This window comes from Pelophylax lessonae (assembly GCF_965119305.1).
Source record: "Pelophylax lessonae genome assembly, chromosome: 8".
NCBI lineage: Eukaryota > Metazoa > Chordata > Amphibia > Anura > Ranidae > Pelophylax > Pelophylax lessonae.
Window position 1 is genome coordinate 86,114,604 of NC_138775.1, and position 22,980 is coordinate 86,137,583.

General features: G+C 45.4%; 1 protein-coding gene across 1 annotated transcript in view; it reads right to left on the bottom strand.

Annotated features, from left to right (window-relative positions):
* The window catches only part of STAB1 (stabilin 1), a gene marked incomplete at its 3' end in the record, with an annotated part of 476,721 nt that overhangs the window by 11,087 nt on the left and 442,654 nt on the right, over nucleotides 1–22,980 (bottom strand). Inside the window, exons 65-67 of the mRNA XM_082266286.1 lie at nucleotides 22,559–22,663; nucleotides 21,821–21,961; nucleotides 12,468–12,569 (exon numbers count right to left, since the gene is read on the bottom strand). Of these exons, the coding sequence (XP_082122412.1) occupies nucleotides 12,468–12,569; nucleotides 21,821–21,961; nucleotides 22,559–22,663 (348 nt within the window). The remainder of the gene's footprint in view (nucleotides 1–12,467; nucleotides 12,570–21,820; nucleotides 21,962–22,558; nucleotides 22,664–22,980) is intronic.

The window sequence follows — 22,980 nt, forward strand, 5'->3', positions numbered from 1 at the left end:
CACCCCCCTGCTCTTAACACCCCCTGCTCTTAACACTCCCCCTGCTCTTAACCCCTCAGTTATCTTGCCCCCCCCGGCGCTCCTTAGCCCCCCAGTGCTCTTCAGCTCCCCGCAGTGCTTTTCATCTCCCCCCTATGCTCCCTGGCTCCCCCAGTGCTCTCCACCCCCCTGTGCTCCCTGCCTCCCCCCTCAGTGAGTTCCAGTTCCCCCCATGCTCTCCATCCCCCTGGTTTTCCCTGTCCCCCCCCCAGTGCTCTCCACCCCTGCGCCTTCCAACCCCCCTACAATGCTTTTCAAACCCCTCTTAATTCTCTCCAGTCCCCCCCCCCCCGCGCCCTTCAGCTCCTCCAGTGCTCTCTGCTTGCCCTGTGCTCTCCGGCCCCCCTAATGCTCTTCTATCTTCTATCATGTCTGCAGTCTCTGACCTTCTTTTGTATCATGTCTGCAGTCTCTGACCATCTCTTGTATCATGTCCTCAGTCTCTGACCATCTCTTGTATCATGTCCTCAGTCTCTGACCATCTCTTGTATCATGTCCTCAGTCTCTGACCATCTCTTGGATCATGTCCTCAGTCTCTGACCATCTCTTGGATCATGTCCTTAGTCTCTGACCATCTCTTGGATCATGTCCTCAGTCTCTGACCAACCATCTCTTGGATCATGTCCACAGTCTCTGACCATCTCCTGTATCATGTCCTCAGTCTCTGACCATCTCCTGTATCATGTCCTCAGTCTCTGACCATCTCCTGTATCATGTCCTCAGTCTCTGACCATCTCTTGGATCATGTCCACAGTCTCTGACCATCTCCTGTATCATGTGCTCAGTCTCTGACCATCTCCTGTATCATGTCCTCAGTCTCTGACCATCTCCTGTATCATGTCCTCAGTCTCTGACCATCTCTTGTATCATGTCCACAGTCTGTGACCATCCCCTGTATCATGTCCTCAGTCTCTGACCATCCCCTGTATCATGTCCTCAGTCTCTGACCATCTCTTGTATCATGTCCTAAGTCTCTGACCATCTCTTGTATCATGTCCTCAGTCTCTGACCATCTCTTGTATCGTGTCCTCAGTCTCTGACCATCTCCTGTGTGTTGTCTGCAGTCTCTGACCATCTCTAGTATCATGTCCTCAGTCTCTGACCATCTCCTGTGTGTTGTCTGCAGTCTCTGACCATCTCTAGTATCATGTCCTCAGTCTTGGATTTCTCTTGTATTGGGTCCGTAGTCTCTGACCAACTCTTGTATCATGTCCTCAGTCTCTGACCATCTCTAGTATCATGTCCTCAGTCTTGGATTTCTCTTGTATTGGGTCCGTAGTCTCTGACCAACTCTTGTATCATGTCCTCAGTCTCTGGCCATCTCTTGTATCATGTCCTCAGTCTTGGATTTCTCTTGTATTGGGTCCGTAGTCTCTGACCAACTCTTGTATCATGTCCTCAGTCTCTGACCATCTCTTGTATCATGTCCTCAGTCTCTGACCATCTCTTGTATCATGTCCTCAGTATCTGATTTCTTTTGTTTTAGGTCCGTAGTCTCTTACCATCTCTTGCATCATGTCCTCAGTCTCTGAATATCTCCTTTAGCATGTCTCCAATCTCTTACTCACACTTAAACACATTGATAATAGTATTAGCTATCTATCTATGCCAAAGGTAGGACTGTGCAGGGGAGGCAGAGAGTGCAAAAGGGGGAACTGTGATTAGAGAGACAGGGGGGAGGGGGCAGACTGCAAAGGGCACTGTGATAGGGGGGCTGGGAAATTTGTGCAATAAATATTCTTGGAGACATTACAAATTTTTGCGGGTGTTTTTACATTTTAAAGTGGGGGGGGGGGGTGCCAGATATAGGATCCGCCCCGGGTGCCAAATGCTCTAGGTACGCCACTGGGTATCTGGGTGAGGCATCCTCCACACATCCATTAATCCGAGTTCCCCAGGTAGACGAGCAAAAGAAGTAGGCCCTTCACCCATGGAGGGAACGTGGGGAGGGGCCAATAGTTTATCCCACCCTAGGTCTAAATAGTTGAAGTCCCCAACCGCTAATAGCAGAGTATCTGGGACATGTACCATGAAGCTCTCCAGAATCTTGAGGACCTCGGATGAAAAAGGCGGGGGGATATAGGCACACTCTAGTATACATGTCAACTCATGTATGGTAAATAACAAAATATAGCAACCTTCTGGGTCAATAAGAGAATGACTGCATGAGAATCGAGTCTCTTGGGGAATGAGACTCCTCACGACCCTGGAGTAGGAAAATGGGTAGCATGGTACTGATGGCTAAACAAACAAGAGGAGAAGGTAGGCTTGGGTGTGGGAGTTAGATGCGCCTCCTGAAGACATATAATAGCAGCCCCCAGTCTTTTGACATTTCTAAATACTGCCTGTTTTTTTTCCTTGAATTTCTAAGTCCTCTAACAATCCAGGATAATACTCTTAACCACTTGCCTTCTGTGCACTTAAACACCCTTCCCATCCAGGCCAATTTTCAGCTTTCAGCGCTGTCACACTTTGAATGACAATTGCGCGGTCATGCTACACTGTACCCATTTGAAATTTTTATCATTTTTTTCACACAAATAGAGCTTTCTTTTGGTGGTATTTAATCATCTCTGGGTTTTTTATTTTTTACAAAAAAAAAGAATAAAGACAAAAAATTTTGAAAAAAAAAAAAAAGTTTTTCTTATTTTCTGCGAGTAAATTTTGAAAATAAATTTTTCTCCTTCACTGATGTGCGCTGATGAGGCGGCACTGATGGGCACTGATAGGCTGCACTGATGGGCACTGATGAGGTGGCACTTATGGGCACTGATGAGGTGGCACTTATGGGCACTGATGAGGAGGTACTAATATGCCGCACTGATGAGCACTGATAGGCGGCACTGATAGGCGGCACTGAGAGGCGGCACTGATGAGCACTGATAGGCGGCACTGCTGGGCACTGATAGGCGGCACTGCTGGGCACTGAGAGGCGGCACTGCTGGGCACTGAGAGGCGGCACTGCGAGGTGGCACTGCTGGGCACTGACAGGTGGCACTGCTGGGCACTGAGAGGCGGCACTGATGGGCACTGAGAGGCGGCACTGATGGGCACTGGCGGATGGCATTGGACACTGACGGGTGGCACTGATGAGCGGCACTGATAGGGAGCACCATCAGTGCCCACACTCAGTGCCCATAGTGCTGCCAGTCAGTGCTCATCAGTGCCTAGATGAGCAGGCACTGATGGGCACTGACTAGCAGCACTATGGGCACTGATTGTGGGCATTGATGGGGGGCACTGATGGCGGGCACTGTGGGCACTGATGGGGGGGCACTGTGTGTGTGTTTTTACCTTGCAGTAATCAGGGCACTGGTGATCGGTGCCCTGATTACATTCTCCTGTGTCCCCGGCGCTGTGAGGCTCCCCCTCCTTCCTCACACTGCAGGCTTCGTGTGAGGAAGGAGCGCCGGCGATGAGAGATGATCTCATATGTTTACATATGAGATCATCGCTCATTGGACGGCCAGATCACGTGGTGAATGGCCGCTGTGATTGGCCATTCACCACGATCTGTGATCGGCCGTGTCCAAGGGACACGGCCGACACAGATTTTCCCCGCAGCGCGCTCGTGGGAGCGCGCTGGGGGCGTGTCACTGGGAGGCCGTTTAAAAACGGCCTCCCGAAAATTCGAGTCCGCGCTGCAGCCGTATATAGGCTGTAGCGCGGACGGGGGGAGGTTAAAGTAGTAGCCATAGAGGGTGATAGACAATGTTCTCCATAGATGTCGACCTTGCAGTATCATCCCAGCACAGTGTGCATTTTAAATAGATAGTAAGTGTAACTGCTCTCCACCATGCAAGAGACCACACCAGGGACAGGGCTATAGACAATTTGTTCAAATGAGATCTCAGGTAGGGCTCCTTAAAAAACATGCGATCACAGTATTGGAGGTTCATGGGAAAAAAAAAACACACACACACACAGAACCAACAGGGTCCCCAACCATTGCAAAAAAAAAAAAAAAAAAGCATGGGGGGGGGGGGGGGGGTCTAAAAGTGGAAGCTTGAAAAGGTGGTATTGTCAGGGTGCCAGGAAACCAGACCACACAGAGATGCAGGAAAAATAAGGCAGTTTATTGGAGCAAACAACAATAAACGCACAGCAAAAAAAAGCAGCGAGATCAGGAACAGCCAGGGTCAAGTCCAAAAGTGGGTGGTCATCCAAGCTGGGTTTGAGTCCAGAAGCGGGTCACCTGCCAATCTGGGGTCGAGAGCCAGGAGAGTCGTCAGCCAAGCCTGATCAAAAATGGAGGAGCACGGAAAACAGAAGACTGCTAGCAGTGATGCACCTTGGAGCACAAACGCAAGGGCAAGGTCTGCAACCCATCAGGTGATTGATATAGTCAGGTGTGCACCATCATCACTGTGCGACACTCAAGCAGCAGAAAAGTGGTGATGCAATTAGAGTTTATAAGAGGCAGCAGTCTGTACCTGTCCAAGATGGCTGCCAACAGGAGGGCAAGGTAAGACCTTGAAAGGTATATAGCTTCACAAAGCAGTAGATAGCAGAAAACTTGAAGCCAGTGCACGCTGGAAACAACTGTAGTGCCATCTGGATTATGCCTAGGCACAGAATAACTGAGCCATAATTAGGAAATAAAAGGAAAACAATTGTAGTATTAAAGGATCAGGTTGTAGTAGGGTGCTGAGACATCTCTGCACGAAGTGACTATTCTACCTGATCCAGCCATTGTGTTGCAGAAGCAGGCCTGTCAAAAATGCACCTCTCCTTTGGCGAGCAACCGTATACGAGCAATAAGCATAGCGTATTGCAGATTCAATTAACGGAGTTGTTTAACATCTTGGAACTTGGCACACTGTTTCTGCAACTCTGCAGAAAAATCTGGAAAACAGGATATCTTAGAGTTATCGATGACTAGAGTACCACTCAGGCTTCTGGCCTTAGAGAGAATAGCATCTCTATCTTTATATTTCAACAGTTAGAACAGAAGGGGGCGAGGGTGATTGCCTGTTGGTAAGGGGCATGCTGGCACCCTTTCCATAGCAAACATATACAGTAAACCCCCGCTCCATCGCGGTTCAGTTTTTGCGGTCCCGGTATATTGCGGTTTTTTTTGTAATGTTATTTTACTATATAAATCATTAAAAATGAAATATTTTTGTGTTTTCCATAGCTCTTGCTATTTCTCTCAGTATCTTTTATGTGTTTAAATGAGTTTCTATTGTTTTAAAAGTGTGTTTAAATACCTTAAAATGCTTTTACACGGACAGTGACAGTAAAAAAAACATGCCTACAATGCATTTTAATAGGGTTTTTCTATTTCGCGGTTTTTCACTTTTCGCGGCTGGGTCCGGAACGTAACCCCCGCAATGGAGGGGGGTTTACTGTACCAGAATGCATCCTTGCCAAAAACAGATAGTAGCCATTTACTCATGCTTCCATTGTCCACATAAAGTCAAATATGGAATAAAATGAAAAACAATGTTCACATTAGCAGCGCTTAACCACTTGCCGACCGCCGCACGACTATATACTGCGGCAGTCAGCCCCCTACAGGCAAAGCGACCTATCGGTACGTTGCTCGCTCCCGCCGCTCTGGGGCACGCCCCCGGCACCGCTGATGATCTGATTGGGTTCAGAACCGATCAGTCATCAGGCCAATGCTTTTTGACCTGGACCTGTTGATCGGTCCTGCCCAATCAGATACTGACCTGTGCCTGTGTCATGTAAACACAGGCACAGAAAAGACCTGCACTCCCCTCCCCAAATCCTTTTTGGGTTCATCGAGAGGAGAGAGCGGATCTAAACTGTGAGTAGTGCACCAGCACACACATACACAGTAGATAGGCACATTTAACCCCCCAATCGCCCCCCCCAGTTAACCCCTACACCCCCTGTCACAACACACACTGTATACAGTACATAGCATTTTCCTATATAACCGTATAAGTGTGACTTGTGACCAGGTTAAGCGCTTGTGGCCCTTTCTTTTATACTTAAGATACCCCCCAATAAAGATTTAACCCCCTGATCACCCCCAGTTAACCCCTCCCCCCTGTCACATTGCACACTAATATACAGGTAATATAGTGTTTTACTGTATTTTGTATTAGTGTGATTGTGACTTGAGTTAGCGCTAGCAAATTAGTTTCTGTCCCAAGGAGGTTTAGGGTCCCCACCACCCCCCCAATAAAGATTTAACCCCCTTTTCCCCCCCTGATCACCCCTACTCCTGTCACAACCCACACTGTATACAGTATATAGCATTTTCCTATATACCCGTATAAGTGTGACTTGTGACCAGGTTTAGCCCTTATGGCCATTCCTTTTAGGGTTAGGATACCTGCCACCCCCCCCAATAAAGATTTAACCCCCTAATCACCCCAGTTAACCCCTTCCCTCCTGTCACATTGCACACTGCATACAGTATATAGCAGTTTCCTATATACCTGTATCAGTGTGACTTGTGACCAGGTTTAGCCCTTACGGCTGTTACTTTTAGGGTTAGGATACCCGCCCCCCCATAACGATTTAACCCCCTGATCACCCCCAGTTAACCCCTTCATGGCTCTCACAGTGACACTTTTATAGTGTACAGTTTTTTTTCTGATGACTATCATTAGTGTCACAGGTGACATTAGTTAGTGTTAGCGTCAGTCTAAGATAGCGCAGATCCCTGGCGCATAGTTAGAAATAACCTCTTGATTACCACATACATACACCTCCATTACTAGTTCTTTGAACAGATCAATATCGGATCTGATCAGAACTATATTAGCGTCCCCAAAATGCGGTGTTTGCACGGTCAGCACTGATTCTTGCCAGCACCTGCGTTTAGCCCTCCGCCCAGCCCACCCCACCCAGGCAAGTGTAGTAATTAATAGATTACTGTCACTTACAACAACACAAAACTGCTGTGTTAGCAGAGTCAGGCCTGATCCCTGCTAGCATTAGCAGTTTTTTTTGTAGCGGTTGAAATAGTCCTCGACAACCAGGTGCTTTTTTTTACCTGCGATTCACACTACTGTACCGGTAAATTTAGTTCCTAAAATGACCAAACGGTGGTACAGTAGTGCAGAGGCTTACAGTATACTGACCATGTCAGATGAAAACTATGGGGAAGCCTCACTGGCAGAATCAGGGTCAGTATACGAACCTGAAGAGAGCAGCGGCTCCCTGACAAACAGCTCTGACGACGGATGGGTCCCTGTTAGAACCAGACGTACCCGACCCCATTCTGGAGTTCCTGAGGTGCAGAGATCGCAGCGTGCTCATATTGAGCAGAGTGTCGGTACTAGTGCCGCTCAGCCTTCTGGTGGCCTGGCGAGCACCAGCGGCCTAGTACATCCTGCACCTAGTACAACCAGCACTGTAGTAACACTTGGTGACGTGGTGAGTCCCATAAGTGCAGTTGAAGCTGGTGCGGTGGCTAGCACAAGTAGTGGCCCGCAGCCACCGCGTATTCGAAGACAGGCCAGTAGAGCCCATAGTGCCCTCCCTGATGCGCTGGCATACCCTGATTGGCAACCCACTGATACTACAGCGCCCCATTCACTGCCCAACCTGGAATCCATGTGGAAACAGCCAATTTTACTCCCCTGAATTTAATGAGCTGTTTTTCACTGAAGATCTTTTCAGATCTATTGTGGACCAAACAAATTTATACGCTGGTCAATTTATCGCCGTCAACCCAAATTCATCCCTTGCCAGGCAATTCGGCTGGTAACCTATAACGGTTTCCGATTTTAAGACGTTTCTGGGCCTTTCCCTCAACATGGGCATAACCATAAAGAGTGAATTGCGGCTATATTGGTCCACTAGCCCAATTCACCATATGCGCGTGTACTTTGCCTCCATGTTCAGGGCGAGATATGAGCAAATTCTGCGATTTATGCATTTCAACAACAATGAAATCTGTCGTCCTCGGGGAGACCCTGAATATGATCGGCTCCACAAAATTCGGCCCCTCGTAGACCTCTTCAATCAGCGGTTTGCAGCCTTGTTTACCCCCCAACAAGTTGTCTGCGTTGACGAGTCCCTGATTAAGTTTACTGGCCGCCTTGCTATGAAACAGTATCTCCCTAGCAAGCGTGCCAGATACGGGGTCAAACTGTATAAGCTGTGTGACAGGGCCACAGGCTATACAGTTAGTTTCCGGGTTTACGAGGGAAAAGATAGCACTGTGGAGCCCCCCAACTGCCCAGACTACATAGGGAGCAGCGGCAAGATAGTTTGGGACTTGGTGTCACCCTTATCCGGAAAGGGGTACCATTTGTACGTGGACAATTTTTACACAAGCGTGCCACTATTTAGTCACCTGCTCGAATTGCAAATTGGCGCATGTGGCACCGTGAGACCTAATCGCCGGGGCTTCCCCCAACGGCTTGTAAATTCTTAGTCTGGGGGAGAGAGCCTGCTTGAAAATTGACAAATTGCTTGCAGTGAATTGGAGGGATACACAGGATGTTTTCATTCTGTCCTCCCTTCACGCAGACACGACAGTCCAAATTACTACGGCAACTGGCGTTATTGAGAAACCCCTCTGTGTCCACGACTATAACCTTAATATGGGAGGGGTGAACCTTAACGACCAGCTTTTGGCGCCGTACTTAGTTGCCTGTAAAGCCAGACGCTGGTACAAAAAAGTGTCTGTTTATTCCAATTTAAAAAGAAAAGACAACTGCGCTTATACAATAATAGCAGCCTGCATCAATCAATAAATGACAAGATAAATTAAATATAAAATGCATCGCTTAGAAGTATACATAAATATAGCTGTAGATGTCCATTATGATACAGTGACAGAGTTCAGGTATCAAAGTATTCAAACTTCCACCATTCTGCTGTGTGTGCATATAACTCTTCAATCGGTGAGCAGCCTACACCTCCACCAGATAAATGTGCCTCTTACCAGAAGCTGTGGATCACCATGACAAGGGTGATCAATCAAGTCTTAGGGAACATCACTTGGAACTCCAAGATGACATGCAGTAAGCAGCAGTATGCAATCCAATGGAAAGGATGACTTTCTCTTAATGCCATTAACCGGTCATTCCAAAGCAAGTTTCAGATATATAAAATGAAAAGGAAGCTCATTGTGAAGTAAGTTTAAATAAGGTGCTTTTATTCAAGATTAAATTGCACTCACCAAAATGAAGAAAATAAATAGCCAAGGAATAAAACTCTTTGAGCAAGACACCGGAGCCGCTGAACGAGTGGTGGACCTCTTCCGGGGTGTGACGTCTATCGCAGGGTAGCTCCGCCTACATGTTTCGTAGCCAATCTACGTCATCAGGGGGCTTCGCAATAGCTGTCACAGTTTCAGAGGCCCTGAAACTTCAAGATAGCTCAAACCCCCCCCCCCCCAAATGACCCCATTTTGCAAAGTAGACACTCCAAGCTATTAGCTGAGAGGCATGGTGAGTCCATGGAATAGTTTATATTTTGTCACAAATTTCGGGAAAAATATTAATACTTTTTTAATTCTGAAAGTGGTGAATGGTTTCGGGGTCCCGTACACAGCTAGGCTCCCAAAAAGTCTCACATATGTGGTATCCCTGTACTCAGGAGAAGCAGCAGAATATATTTTGGGGTGTAATTACACATATACCCATGGCATGCGTGAGCAATATATCATTTCAATGACAACTTTGTGTAAAAAAAAATATATATATATTTTTGTTTGTCTTTTTTCAAACACCTGTGACAAAAAAATGTAATATTCAATGAGCTCAACATGCCTCTCAGGACATTCCTTAGGATGTCTACTTTCCAAAAAGTGGTAATTTGGGGTGTTTTGTACTGCCCTGCCATTTTAGCACTTCATGAAATGAGGTAGGCAGTCAGAAAGTAAAAGCTGCATAAATTTCAGTATTTACACCATAGTTTGTAGATGCTATAACTTTTGCGCAAACCAATAAAAATACGCTCATTGAGATTTTTTTTGTCAAAGACGTAGCTAAATACATTTTGGCCAAAATATATGATATAAATTGAGTATATTGGATATTTTTTAAAAGACAAAGTTGAGCTATTGCTCAATGAAGGCCACAGGGTTCTTGCCTTATGCCCGCTCAGGAATAGCAATGGCATACACGTTGTTGCGGCGCAGTCCATTTTACAGATAATACAAACGAGCAGCATGTTGTACCGTAAGATGGACATTATATTTACCATCTTTTTGGAGTGGTGCCATATCATCCTCAGTAGTGCTTATTCGCCCTTCTAAAGTGGATGTTCGCTCCCTCAACTTCTGCATATCCTGTCTAACAAATGTGATTTCAGCCTAAACCCCTTTAGCTCATTTGTCAGGGCCATGATGGAGAAATTATAGGAGGTGACAGCAGAAAGAATGTCCCGAGTGCAGGCTCAGATTCTTGTATGTCTGATCTTGGCCCATGTCCTCGGCTGAGGAGCAGTTATCTTTAAGCTGTTTAGACACGTTCGCGGAGCTGGCAGAACTGTTAGTGAAGTAGCCCAGCTAACCAGGAAGCCCTTTGTACTGAGCAGAGACTGATCCGATAGGAAAGATGCCTTCAGGGTAAAAGCACGGATTTCCGGCGGAGAGGAAGGTAGAGGCGTCCAACTACATCCGCTGCTCGGCCACGCCCCCTCCCCTCAGATCTAGAGCAAATGCACTTGCATTGCACAGTAAATTTGCCTTTAGTAGATCAACCACATAATGTACTACAAAACAGATATGTTTTGCATACCACTGGGAGCAATGAGGGATGTTTCTGCCTACTAAATGCAGTATTAAACCCAAAGGTAGACATTTATTATATTGCGATTACCAGTTCTTAGATGTGATGGCTGCATTATTTTTCTTCTTTTAGGCTGTCTTTTCATCTGGTGGTGATCCTGCCAGTAAGTCTATTGTTTTTCAACAGAACAAGCTGTCCTGCAGATGTAGCAGTTAGAGGGTCGAGACAACCCATTTAACACTAACAGGGATGCTTACTGTTATACCTGAAGGGTTTCACATGTACTGTCACTTTAAGGCTGGCTCCACCCAGGAGTGATGACAAGGGTCAAGGGGCAGAGTGGCCATCTTTAGACACATGTAGAGATGTATTGATATGCAGAGCTGTCCTGTAATGCATGTTGGAGTGTACAGTGAGTCCTGAATAAACAACCGTTGTTCCAGACCAGAGTCCTGTGTCTCTCACAACACGGAGAATATAACACTTACAATGGTCACTTTTTATTTATGTAAAACCTTTATCCCAAAAGGAACAAAACTGTTGCTGTAACTGCTTCAAAATTATTAGCTGGAGTTTGGCTTCAGTTTGTTAATATATCTAAACTTGTAGTACATCTAACACTCCCCTCCCCCCAGAGTGACAGAGCTGGCCAAAGTCTGTTGCTCTTTCATCCAGAGTGTAGGCACCATAAAATAATAAGAGTGGTACTGGCCAGATATCACCAGGTGAAAACAGAAGGGAAAAAGCCTAAAAAAAAGAAAACTAATGCAGCCACCATTGCTAATCAATGACAAGCTGCAATATACTACATTTTTGTTTTGGGATTTAATACCAATTTGAAGCAGAAATAAATTCTCCTTTACAGCTGAGGGCAGTGCCATCCTGGCACATATGGACCGTGACGGTGATTTACAGTTAGCAGTGCATGCGCAACTCAGTTTACATGCCACAAAAGACTGCAAGCAAACAGGCAGATGGATTTTATTGCAGAAAATACATTGCGTGTCTCCTCTGTGATAAATAGTTTGCCTATTTGTAAGTTGTTAAAAAAAGCTTTCAGTTCCATTTTAAACAAGAAAAGCAGAAGGCGTCTATAAGTGCAGCATAGACAACCTTCATCGGCACACAAAGATGTAAAACCTACAGGATTGATGTGTATGGCATGCACATAACAGCATAATTTTTTGTCTGTTCCTGACCCTGTGGCTCCGTCTCCCTCGGCCGTCTAGCAGCAGGGTGGTGGTGGAATAGGTGAGCCCAAACAGGGAAAGTACTTCCGCTTGAGGCCGCAGTGGAGCGCATGCTTCGCTCGTGGACCGCATCGGTCGCATTTAGTGACGTCAGGGGGCGGTAACGCATTTCAGGGCATGTGCAATAGAGCTCCTTCGTCAGACCACCATCCCCCACTGGATGATCAAGGGAGATGGAGCCACAGGGTCAGGAACGGACCCAGAGTGATGCTGTTATGTGCCTACCATAGATGTCCATCCTGTATCCTTTTACATCTTTGTGTGCCGATGAAGGATGTCTATGCTGCACTTTGAGGCGCCTTCTCCTTTTCTTGTCCTATTAGTTGGAGTTGCTTCTACTCTCCAGAAGAGCTGCCCCAGTGTCAGTGTAGCACCCCCTGTATGACCACGGAGCCCCCCCCCCCTTTTCTTTATTGAGGATTAATCTCTTTACCAGAAGCGCCCTATGTTTGTTCTATGTTCTTAGTTCCATTTTAAACGGTCAGCAAATTACAACGTTAAACATTATTACCTCAAACTGGTCAAAGAAAACGTTGGCTCCATAAACTGGATTGTGAAAGTTTACTAGAGGAGGATTCACAACGTCATGCATATCTAGATCATCATCTTCCCCCTATAATAAAAAAATGTGCATGAATGAGCTACAGCCAGTTGAGCTATTTTCACACAAAGCCAGAAATTATATATCTGTAGAATTTATATAATTCACTATGATAAGTTTTAAAGTGGTGTCAATGTGATATTTTTTAAAAATGTCCTAAAGAAAAAAGTTAGGATTTGGAATGCAAACGTTCTTCTCTTCTACATGTTTTCTATACTTTACAAAAAATTATATTTATTATGGTAAAAATAACCAGTTCAATATAAACTAAAACTCCAGAGGATTCCATGGTTCCAGGCACAGAGCCATTTATTGTACTCTCCTCTCACTGTTCTGCAATTTATTATTTTACTCCCCTGGGTCTCCACCGCTGCAACCTCTTCATTGTGTGTTGACAGTTGTATTTCTTTGTAGGTACAACACTTTTTTAGTAAAATGCTTCTTGTATCACATTGTTGTTGCACAGTGGATGGTGTTTTTATTATTGTAGATATACCTGTATGTTATATTTTATATCCACATGCACTTTTTTGTTTTAAATGACGAAAAAACAACTTTATTAAGATGAGATATGTTACAATAATCAAAAGCGGAATCATGGAAATAGCGGTTATACAGTGCATCCGGAAAGTATTCACAGCGCTTCACTTTTTCCACATTTTGTCATGTTACAGCCTTATTCCAAAATGGATTAAATTCATTATTTTCCTCAAAATTCTACAGACAATACCCCATGCCTACAATGTGAAATAAGTTTGTTTGAAATCTTTGCAAATATATTAAAAAAAAAAAAAATCACATACACAAGTATTTACAGCCTTTGCCATGACACTCAAAATTGAGCTCAGGTGCATCCTGTTTCCACTAATCATCCTTGTGTGTTTCTACCACTTGATTGGAGTCCACCTGTGGTAAATTCAATTGATTGGACATTATTTGGAAAGGTACACACCTGTTTACATAAGGTCCCACAGTAAACAGTGCATGTCAGAGCACAAACCAAGCCATGAAGTCCAAGGAATTATCTGTAGACCTCCGAGACAGGATTGAATTGATGGCACAGATCTGAGGAAGGTACAGAAAAAAGTCTGCAGCATTTAAGGTCTTAATGAGCACAGTGCCTTCCATCATACGTAATTGGAAGAAGTTTGGAACCACCAGGAATCTTCCTAATGCGGGCCGCCCAGTCAAACTGAGAGAACGTGGGAGAAGGTCCTTTGTCAGTGACCATCGAGTTCTTGGTCACCTCCCTGACTGAGCTCCAGCGTTTCTCTGTGGAGAGAGGAGAACCTTCCAGAAGAACAACCATCTCTGCAGCAGTCCACCAATCAGGCCTGTATGGTAGAGTGGCCAGACGGAAGCCATTCCTCAGTAAAAGGCACGACAGCCCGCCTGGAGTTTGCAAAAAGGCACCAGAAGGACTCTCAGACCATGAGAAACAAAATTCTCTGGTCTGATGAAACAAAGATTGAACTCTTTGGCCAGAATGGCAAGTGTCATGTCTGGAGGAAACCAGGCACCGCTCATTACTTGGCCAATACCGTACCTACAGTGAAGTATGGTGGTAGCAGCATCATGCTGTGGGGATGTTTTTTTTCAGCAGGAACTGGGAGACTAATCAGGATAGAGGGAAAGATGAATGTAGCAATGTACAGAGACATCCTTGATAAAAACCTGCTCCAGAGTGCTCTGGACCACAGACTGGGGGGAAGGTTTATCTTCCAACAGGACAAGGGCCCTAAGCACACAGCAAAGATAACAAAAGAGTGGCTACAAAACAACTCTGTGAATGTCCTTGAGTGGCCCATACTTGAACCCGATTGAACATCTCTGTAGAGATCTGAAAATGCCTGTGCACCCCCATTCAACCTGATGGAGCTCGAGAAGTCCTGCAAAGAACAATGGGAGAAACTGCCCACAAATAGGTGTGCCAAGCTTATACCATAATATTCAAAGAGACTTGGGGCTGTAATTGGTGCAAAGGTGCTTCAACAAAGTATTGAGCAAGGGCTGTAAATACTTATGTACATGGGATTTTTTTTTTTTTTTCGTTTCTTTTTAAATAAATTTGCAAAGATTTCAAACAAACTTCTTTCACGTTGTCATTACAAGGTATTTTTTTGTAGAATTTTGAGGAAAATAATTAATTTAATCCATTTTGTAATAAGGCTATAACTCAACAAAATGGGAAAAAAGTGAAGCGCTGTGAATACTTTCCAGATGCACTGTATAAAGTGAAAGCAAATAGCACTATTCACAGCTTTATACATAATGCTCATACTATAACTTATATCTAGATATATTACATTGGGTTTCACGCAAAAAGAAAAAAAAAGAATAAGTTATTACCTGATAACTCCCTTTCCAGGAATCCTCCAGGACGGTCACATGAGAGAGATGGCTCCTCCTCCTACAGGAAACACAAGCACAGTTAGGTTTAAAAGGCCGCCTCCCAGGCTGCCCCACAGTTGTAAAAAGATGAACTGGCCTGCTTAAGCGACTAGCTCAAACTATAAATTCTAAGTATACCAAACATTAATAGGGTGGGGGTCCACCGTCCTGGAGGATTCCTGGAAAGGGAGTTATCAGGTAATAACTTATTCTTTCCCCAGTCATCCTCCAGGACGGTCACATGAGACCCCAACGATGCATACCTAGGGTGGGACTACTGCCTGGAGTACTTTGCGACCGAAGGATAGATCCTGGGCGGAGACCAGGTCGACCCTGTAGTGTTTGACGAATGTCGAATCACTAGCCCAAGTGGCTGCCTTGCAGATTTGTTCTGCTGAGGCCCCAGCCTTTTCTGCCCAAGATGTTGATATAGCTCGGGTGGAATGAGCTTTGATGCCGGCAGGTAAACTTTTATTTTGTCCTGTGTAGGCGGTGTGGATGGCCATCCTGATCCACCTGGCTATGGATGATTTAGAAGCTGCTTCACCTTTCTGAGTACCTCCAAAAAGGACAAATAAGTTAGCTGATTTCCTGATTTCCCTGGTAGCTTCTATGTAGTGCAAGATACACCTCTTGACATCCAGTGTAGAAAAAACTTCCTCACCTGGTGAGGTTGGATTTTGACAGAATGACGGAAGAACTACCTCTTGCGTCCGATGGAAATTTGATGATACCTTCGGAAGGAAAAGAGGATCCGTCCTCAAGATTAGTTTGTCCGGAAAAATCTTTAGGAATGGTTCCTTCATGGATAGAGCCTGTAGGTCACTCACCCTTCTAGCTGAAGTAATTGCCACAAGGAAAGCCGCTTTCAGAGTAAGATACTTCAAGTTAGATTCCTCCAATGGTTCGAAAGGGGTTTTGGTGAGTGCCTGAAGTACTAATGTTAGGTCCCAAGGGGCTAAGCTAAGATTTTTGCTAGGCCTGGACCTTTGTATAGATTTGAAGAGTCTCTTCACTAAAGGATCATCTCCTATAGGTTTTTCCAGGAAAATAGACAGTGCTGCAGCCTGTACTTTAAGGGTACCTACAGCCAGACCCTTGTCTGCTCCGTCCAGGAAAAATTCTAGCACTGTGCTAATGTCTTTTAAATTTTTGTTGCTGTGCTCCATCTTAAGTCTGTACGTCTTCCATATCTTGTTGTAGATCCTCCTGGTTACGGGTTTCCTGCTCTGGAGCAGTACTTCCGTGACCCTTGTAGAGAGTCCTTTATTTAAAAGTATGCTCCGTTCAGGATCCATGCCGCTAGTTGTAGCGTCTGACTGGAGGGGTGATGCGCTCCTTTTTGAGCCAGAAGGTCTTCCTGAGCTGGTAACATCCAGGGTTCCTCCTCCGCCATTTTCCACACCGGGGAGAACCAAGCTCGTTTTGGCCAGAAGGGTGCCACCAGTATTACCCTCGTCCCCTCTTGATGGATTTTCCTGACAGTTCTCGGAATCAGTTGTATCGGTGGAAATGCGTATGCCAGGCGAAAGTTCCAGGGAAATGCTAGGGCATCTATGCCCAGCGCTTCTCTTTCCTTGTGTAGGGAGAAGAATGACCTTACTTTTCTGTTGTTCGCTGTGGCGAACAGGTCCACCTCCGGAGTGCCCCACTTTTGTACCAGCAGATTGAAAACCTGTTGATCTAGTTCCCACTCTGCTGGGTCCAGTTGCTTTCTGCTCAGTAGGTCTGCCAGTACATTTGCTGATCCCTTTATATGCACTGCCGAAATGGATAAGAGGTTTGCTTCCGCTTCCGATAGGATTTCCTGCGCTATTCTCATCAGGGGCTTTGAGCGTGTACCACCTTGGTGGTTGATGTAAGAGACTGTCGTCATGTTGTCTGACTGGATTTGGACATGTTTCCCTTTTGTCTCTTGTTGGAATCCTATCAGTGCCTCTCTTACGGCCGCCAGTTCCCTCATGTTTGAGGATACTTCCTCCCCAGAGTGGCACCAGGTTCCTTGTCTTACCTGGTGTCCTATGTGGGCTCCCCAACCGAAGAGGCTTGCGTCCGTCGTTATCCTGATCTGTACTGTCGGCATCCAGAGTCTCCCTTGAGATAATAAGTCTCCCTTTAGCCACCAGGTTAGCGACTTCTTTACCAATGGTGGGATCTGTATTAAACCGTCCAGCTCCGCGGTCTTCCCATTCCAGTGACTCAGAAGATGTCTCTGTAGGGGTCTCATGTGGAATTGAGCCCACTGCACTGCAGGGATGGCTGATGACATGAGGCCTAGTACCATCATAGTTTCTCTTCTTGATATCTGGCGTAGGTCTATCAGGCGTTTTGTAGCTTCTTGAAGCTTCACAATCTTGTTCTCTGGTAACAGGATTTTTTGTGTTACTGTGTTGACCCGGTAACCCAGGAACACTGTCTCTTGTGAAGGGACTCTGTTTGATTTCTGGGTGTTGATCACCCACCCCAGAGATGTTAGGAAGTTCTCTGTTGTTCTGAGACTTCCCAACACTTCTGCCTCTGACTTGCCGTATATCAGGAAATCGTCCAAGTAGGGAATAATCTGGACTCCTTTTACTCTGAGGACCTGGACCACCTCTGCCATGATCTTGGTAAAGATTCTTGGTGCCGAGGAGATTCCGAATGGGAGTGCCTGGAACTGAAAAAGACGCACCCTTGACCCCGACTTGGTTGCGAACCTCAGAAACTTTTGATGTTTTATGTGTATGGGCACATGTAGGTAAGCGTCTTGGAGATCTAGTGTTACCAAAAACGCATCTTCGGGAAGTAGCGTCCTCACTGAGAAGATGGACTCCATCTTGAACCTCCTGTACCTTACTCTTCGGTTGAGGTCCTTGAGGTTCAGGATTAGGCGATGTTTGCCTGAAGGTTTTGGTCTTAGAAAGACTCTGGAGAAAAACCCTTCCCCTTGATGCGCTAAGGGTATCTCCTTTATTACCTCCTCCTGTAGTAGGTTTGATATGGATATATCCCAGGCTTCCTTTGCCGGAGGTGTTCCTGGTAGAGAGGTTACCCGAAATTTGTGGGGAGGATTTGTTACAAACTCTATCTTGTAACCTTCCTTGATGATATTCACTATGAAATGATTGGTGCAGAATTCTTCCCATTGGGGAGAGAAAAATCTCAGTTTCCCCCCTACCGGCCTTCTGGCGTCACTGAGGCTTGCCGACATTGCTGCTGTTGTTCTGGAAGAGGTTGTTTGGTCTACCCCTGCCTTTATTGTATACCCACTTCTTCTGGGTATTGGGTTTTCCCCCTTTGGGTTGTGTGTCGCCTCTTGGGCGACGAAAAAACTTTTTCTGTTTTTCCTTCTTCTTGGCGGGGAATCCTTTTGATTTGTCTGCTGACCTTTCCAGGACCTTGTCCAGTTCCTGGCCAAAAAGTAGCTTCCCGTCGAAGGGGATACCACACAGTTTATTCCTAGACGCATAATCCCCCTCCCAGGTTTTAAGCCAGAGGGCTCTTCTTGCAGAGTTTACCAGGCCAGTAGTTCTGGCTGCGATTCGTACTCCTTCTGCTGCTGCATCTGCCATGTAGGCCACCCCCTTCTCTATTAAGAGTAGGGAATCCTGAGCTTCTTCGCTCCCCGGGACCTTTTCCAGCTGTCCCCTAAGCTGTTCGAGCCAGAATGACACATTCCTAGCCACACAGGTATTGGCCATACTAGGCTGAAAGGATGCTGCCCCTGCTTCATAAGCCCTCCGAAGCGTCACGTCGATCTTCTTATCCATCGGGTCTTTTAAGTGGCCCATGTCTTCGAAGGACAGGTCCGACTTTTTTGATACTTTGGCTAGGGGTGCGTCAATTTTTGGGCATTTGGCCCAAACCTCAACTGCTTCATCAAAGGGGAATCTCTTTTTCAAAGCCTTCGGGAAAAAAAGTTTGTTTTCTGGACATTCCCATTCCTTCTTGATGATCCCTTCTAGGGAGTGGTGGACTGGGAAGGTACGCGTCTTCGGCACCTGAAGTCCTCTATATAGTCGGTCTCTTACTGATCTTGTTTCTTCCTTTTCTTGTAGGTCTTCTGTTACGTATATTGCCTTTAGAAGTTCCTCCGTCTCTTCCGATGGGAATAGGTGTCTGGTCACTTTTTCTTGAACCCCACTGTCATGCCCTTCTGAATCCGAACTGTCTCCTAGGAGTTCTCCTTCCTCATCTTGGGAGTCTGAATCTGAGGATTCTTCCACTGCCCTAGTGACCGTTTGAACTCTTGTCGTTTTTGTGCGGTATCCTGACGTGGATGGTTGGTCCGCCTGTCTCATCCCATCTATGGATGATTGTAGTGCTTTTAGCGTGGATGAGACTTCTTTCTTGAAATCAAGAAAATCTTTCCCTAGCGGCTTGGATTCTTCACCAATAACTTTCTTAATGCACTTGGGGCATAATAGTTTGTTTGAATCCGTTGGGATTTTTGTTCCGCAGATGCGGCAGTACTTCTTCTTAGGTTTAGTCGCTGTTTCTGTAGCCTCTGTGGGTTTGAGCTGTAGAAGGGGAAAGCAGAGAGAGATAAAAACCCCATTATCGCCCGTCCCTCAAGGGTGCTTACCCCCTTTACCCCCCTTATGAGGGGACTACCACCGACTCCCCCCCCCCCCCCTGGGTTCCCCCCCCCCCTTTTTTTTTTTTTTTTTTTTTCCGGGGGGGGGGGGGGGTGGGGGGCGGGGTAACCCGTGAGAGCGATGGAGTTGTCCCCTGCTCTTCCCCTTCCCTCCACTTACCATACTCAGGCTGGGGCCACATGCAACAGCCTCTGGTAGTAGGGACTGGTCCTCCGCCATTAGGACCGCCTGGAGGGAAGGAATCCTGCAGCAACTTGACTTGCCTGCGAGTAGTCCGCCTGTATGTGCGGGTTGGCGCCTTTTGAAAACGAATTTCCCGCCGGGGACTCGTTTGGCGCTTTCTCCGCCATTTCCGGCGCTTTTGCCCACTTCCAAAATGGCCGCCGCCCCACTTCCGGTGGCGGCGCCATTTTAGTTGCGTCATATCCGCCGCGACAGCGGCGACGCTGGCTGCTGCAGTATACGCTGGTTACTCCATCGGGAGCCCAGCGTGGAACAGACCTCTCCGAAGGGTATGGCGCGCGGCTCAGGTGCGGCCTCCGGCTGGCCGCATGGTCCCCTCATAGGTCGGCTTCTCCTCAGTCCCCGTGGAGCAAGGTAAGCAGGTGAGGCAGATTCCCTGGAGAGCACCTGGCCTCAGGTCTCCCACCTGTATCCGCCCCAATAAGGAAGAGAGAGAAGAGGGTATTTGCAACCCCCTCCTCCCCCTCGGAAGTCCTCCTCCTTCGCCCCCATTACTGGTACCTGCCTGCCTGATAATCTTATCGGCCCAGGCTGGTGGAAGGAGAAGGTATCCCAGGACGCCTGCCCAGGATAGGGGAAAGAAAAATAACAAACAGGGGATGTTTTAGAAGCCATGCTTGTGTAAGCAGGACAGGAAACACAAGAACTGTGGGGCAGCCTGGGAGGCGGCCTTTTAAACCTAACTGTGCTTGTGTTTCCTGTAGGAGGAGGAGCCATCTCTCTCATGTGACCGTCCTGGAGGATGACTGGGGAAATTATATTCTGGACAAACGAGAGATGGTAAACCACATTAAATATTAAAGTGCAAAGCCACGTGCACTTTGACCTTTTTATTATATGCAGTAGGAATTCCAACTTGTATCATTCAGATGTGGGTCTATCCAACAGATAGATCTATAATGAAACTCTATTTGGCAGATTTTTGGGCTGGCTCTATTTCAGTTTGAGAAAAGTATGTATTGTGTTTTAATGGCTTTTAGGGGTTCCAGAAACAGAAGATTGAAAGCAAAAAAAAAAAGAAAAATTATTTTTAACCTTTTTGTCTTAGAAAAGATCTCCGTTTGTGCCAAGCATGTTTACATTTAGTAAATGTTGACTTCTGCTAAAGTCTGTTCCAAGAATCAACTACTCTTTCAGTAAAAAAATACTCAGGTTTGCTGTAAATGTCTCCCCTTTCCCTTCTTTTCTCAAGACTGTACATATTAGGTTCCTGCAGTCTCTCTTGATATGTTTTATCTTCCAGACCATTCACTATTTTTGTTGGCTGTCTCTGTAGTTGTTTTATCTTATTACTGGTGTGAGTGTACCTTTAATATAACAGGACCTAGTACGGAGCTTTGTGGAATACCACTAGTGACTGGTCTATTCCAAATGAACCCTATTTTCAACCACACTCAGATACTGATCTTTTACCCAACTGCTTTCCACTGAACCACTGAAAGCTTAAGTGCTACCTTAGGCAGGTTTATTATAAAATAATTATGTGGAACTGTATCAAATGCTTTGCTGAAATCAAAATAGGCCACTTAACCAACCTAGTCCAAAACATTTATTATATAGTCAGAAATTTAATCTGATTAGTCTAACATGATTAGCTCTTAGTAAAGCTATGGTGCTTTGGAATTAGCAAGCTGTATGTTTTATTGATCATTGATCCTTCTTTTTAGCAGTGATTACAATTATTGTACTACTACAGTTGTTAAACTTGTTGGCCCATATTTGCCAGTTCCTTCTTTACAACCCTTGTGGAAAGGTACAATATTTTAAGTACAAGGTACATTCATTTATTTTGTAAATTTGTTTACAATACTGATGTCCTTAGGCTTGCATTGGCCCTTACGATTAATTGCCCTGGGGGGTCAACAAATATGCTTGGTTTACTTGTGGAGGCCTCTACTGACCTTTTCTCATTCGCATGAATAACCTACAAATGGTTACTGAGGCACATAACCAGCCTGATGACATCAAATGCCATCTTTGGGTTCATTAGTGGTACAGGTGCTCTCCTAAAGGTAAAACATTAGGAACATAGTTTAGTAAATGATGACCAACCTTGAAATGTCGGAATTGAAAACCATCATTCTGCTTTCGGTAGTAGAGGTAACCAACAGCAGCAGCAGCAATCAGTGCAATTACTATTGCTATTACCAACCCTGCAGTTACAGGATGTGATATCTGGCTGTCTGCAATCTCCTAAAAGTACAAATCGCATTAGGAAATTAACTTTTGTTTGTAATGACATTTAATCAGAGAAAACAATAGCTATGCTTAACCCTGTAGACACTGCAAAACATACATAATAGCACACATATTGTTAAGCCTAGTACACACGAGCCGAATGTTGGGCAGCATCAGCCGGTTCAATAGAAACCGGCCGACATTCATCCCGTGTGTACTTCTAGTCCAACAGAAGCCGCCTTCTGGCAAAGGGGCATGACTGAAAGAGATCTGCCAATCGGCTCCCGATAAGAGCTCTCAGCCATGGTAGTGTTCTAGAGGGGGGCAGTCCCCCTATCAGAACACAATAGCACAGCAGTGGAGATCGCTGTACTAGCATTGCAAGGTTAGTACAGCAGCTCCTCCTGTGCTGCCAGTTTTTTTTCATTCAGCCCTGTTGGGTTAAACAAAAATAAACTAGCAGTGTGTACCAGGCTGGGACATTTCAAGAATTTAGAACAATTGCATGTGTTACTTATATGGAAGTATTTGTTATATGTAAGAAAAGCAGCAATGTCCAAGCTCATATATCAGGGTTTCAGCTGTCATATGCATAAAATAGGGTTTATTTACCTGTAAAATTGGTGCAATTAATGGTCCACGAATAATATGTATGATTCCATTAAAGGCAGGGATATCCCACTGAATAATCATTTTGCCGTTTACAACCTTAGAACACTGTTTCAAAATTAAAAAGATTACCAAAACAGTGTTAAATGAAGAGGTAGATAGTAATGACAATAGTGAACATATTTTTGGCATTAGATGGGTCCACATATAGAAGACAGTGCCATTTAAATTAGTGCAAGGAGTTTTATGAGGGTTTTTTTATTTCCAATATAAAAGCAGAACTCCAAGCAGCTATAAAACACAAATCAATGCAGTTATATATTCAATAAAAACCATCATATGTAGTATATATATATATTCATTAAACATCATCATATGTATTATATATTCATTAAAAACTGTCATATGTAATTTGTAAATACCAG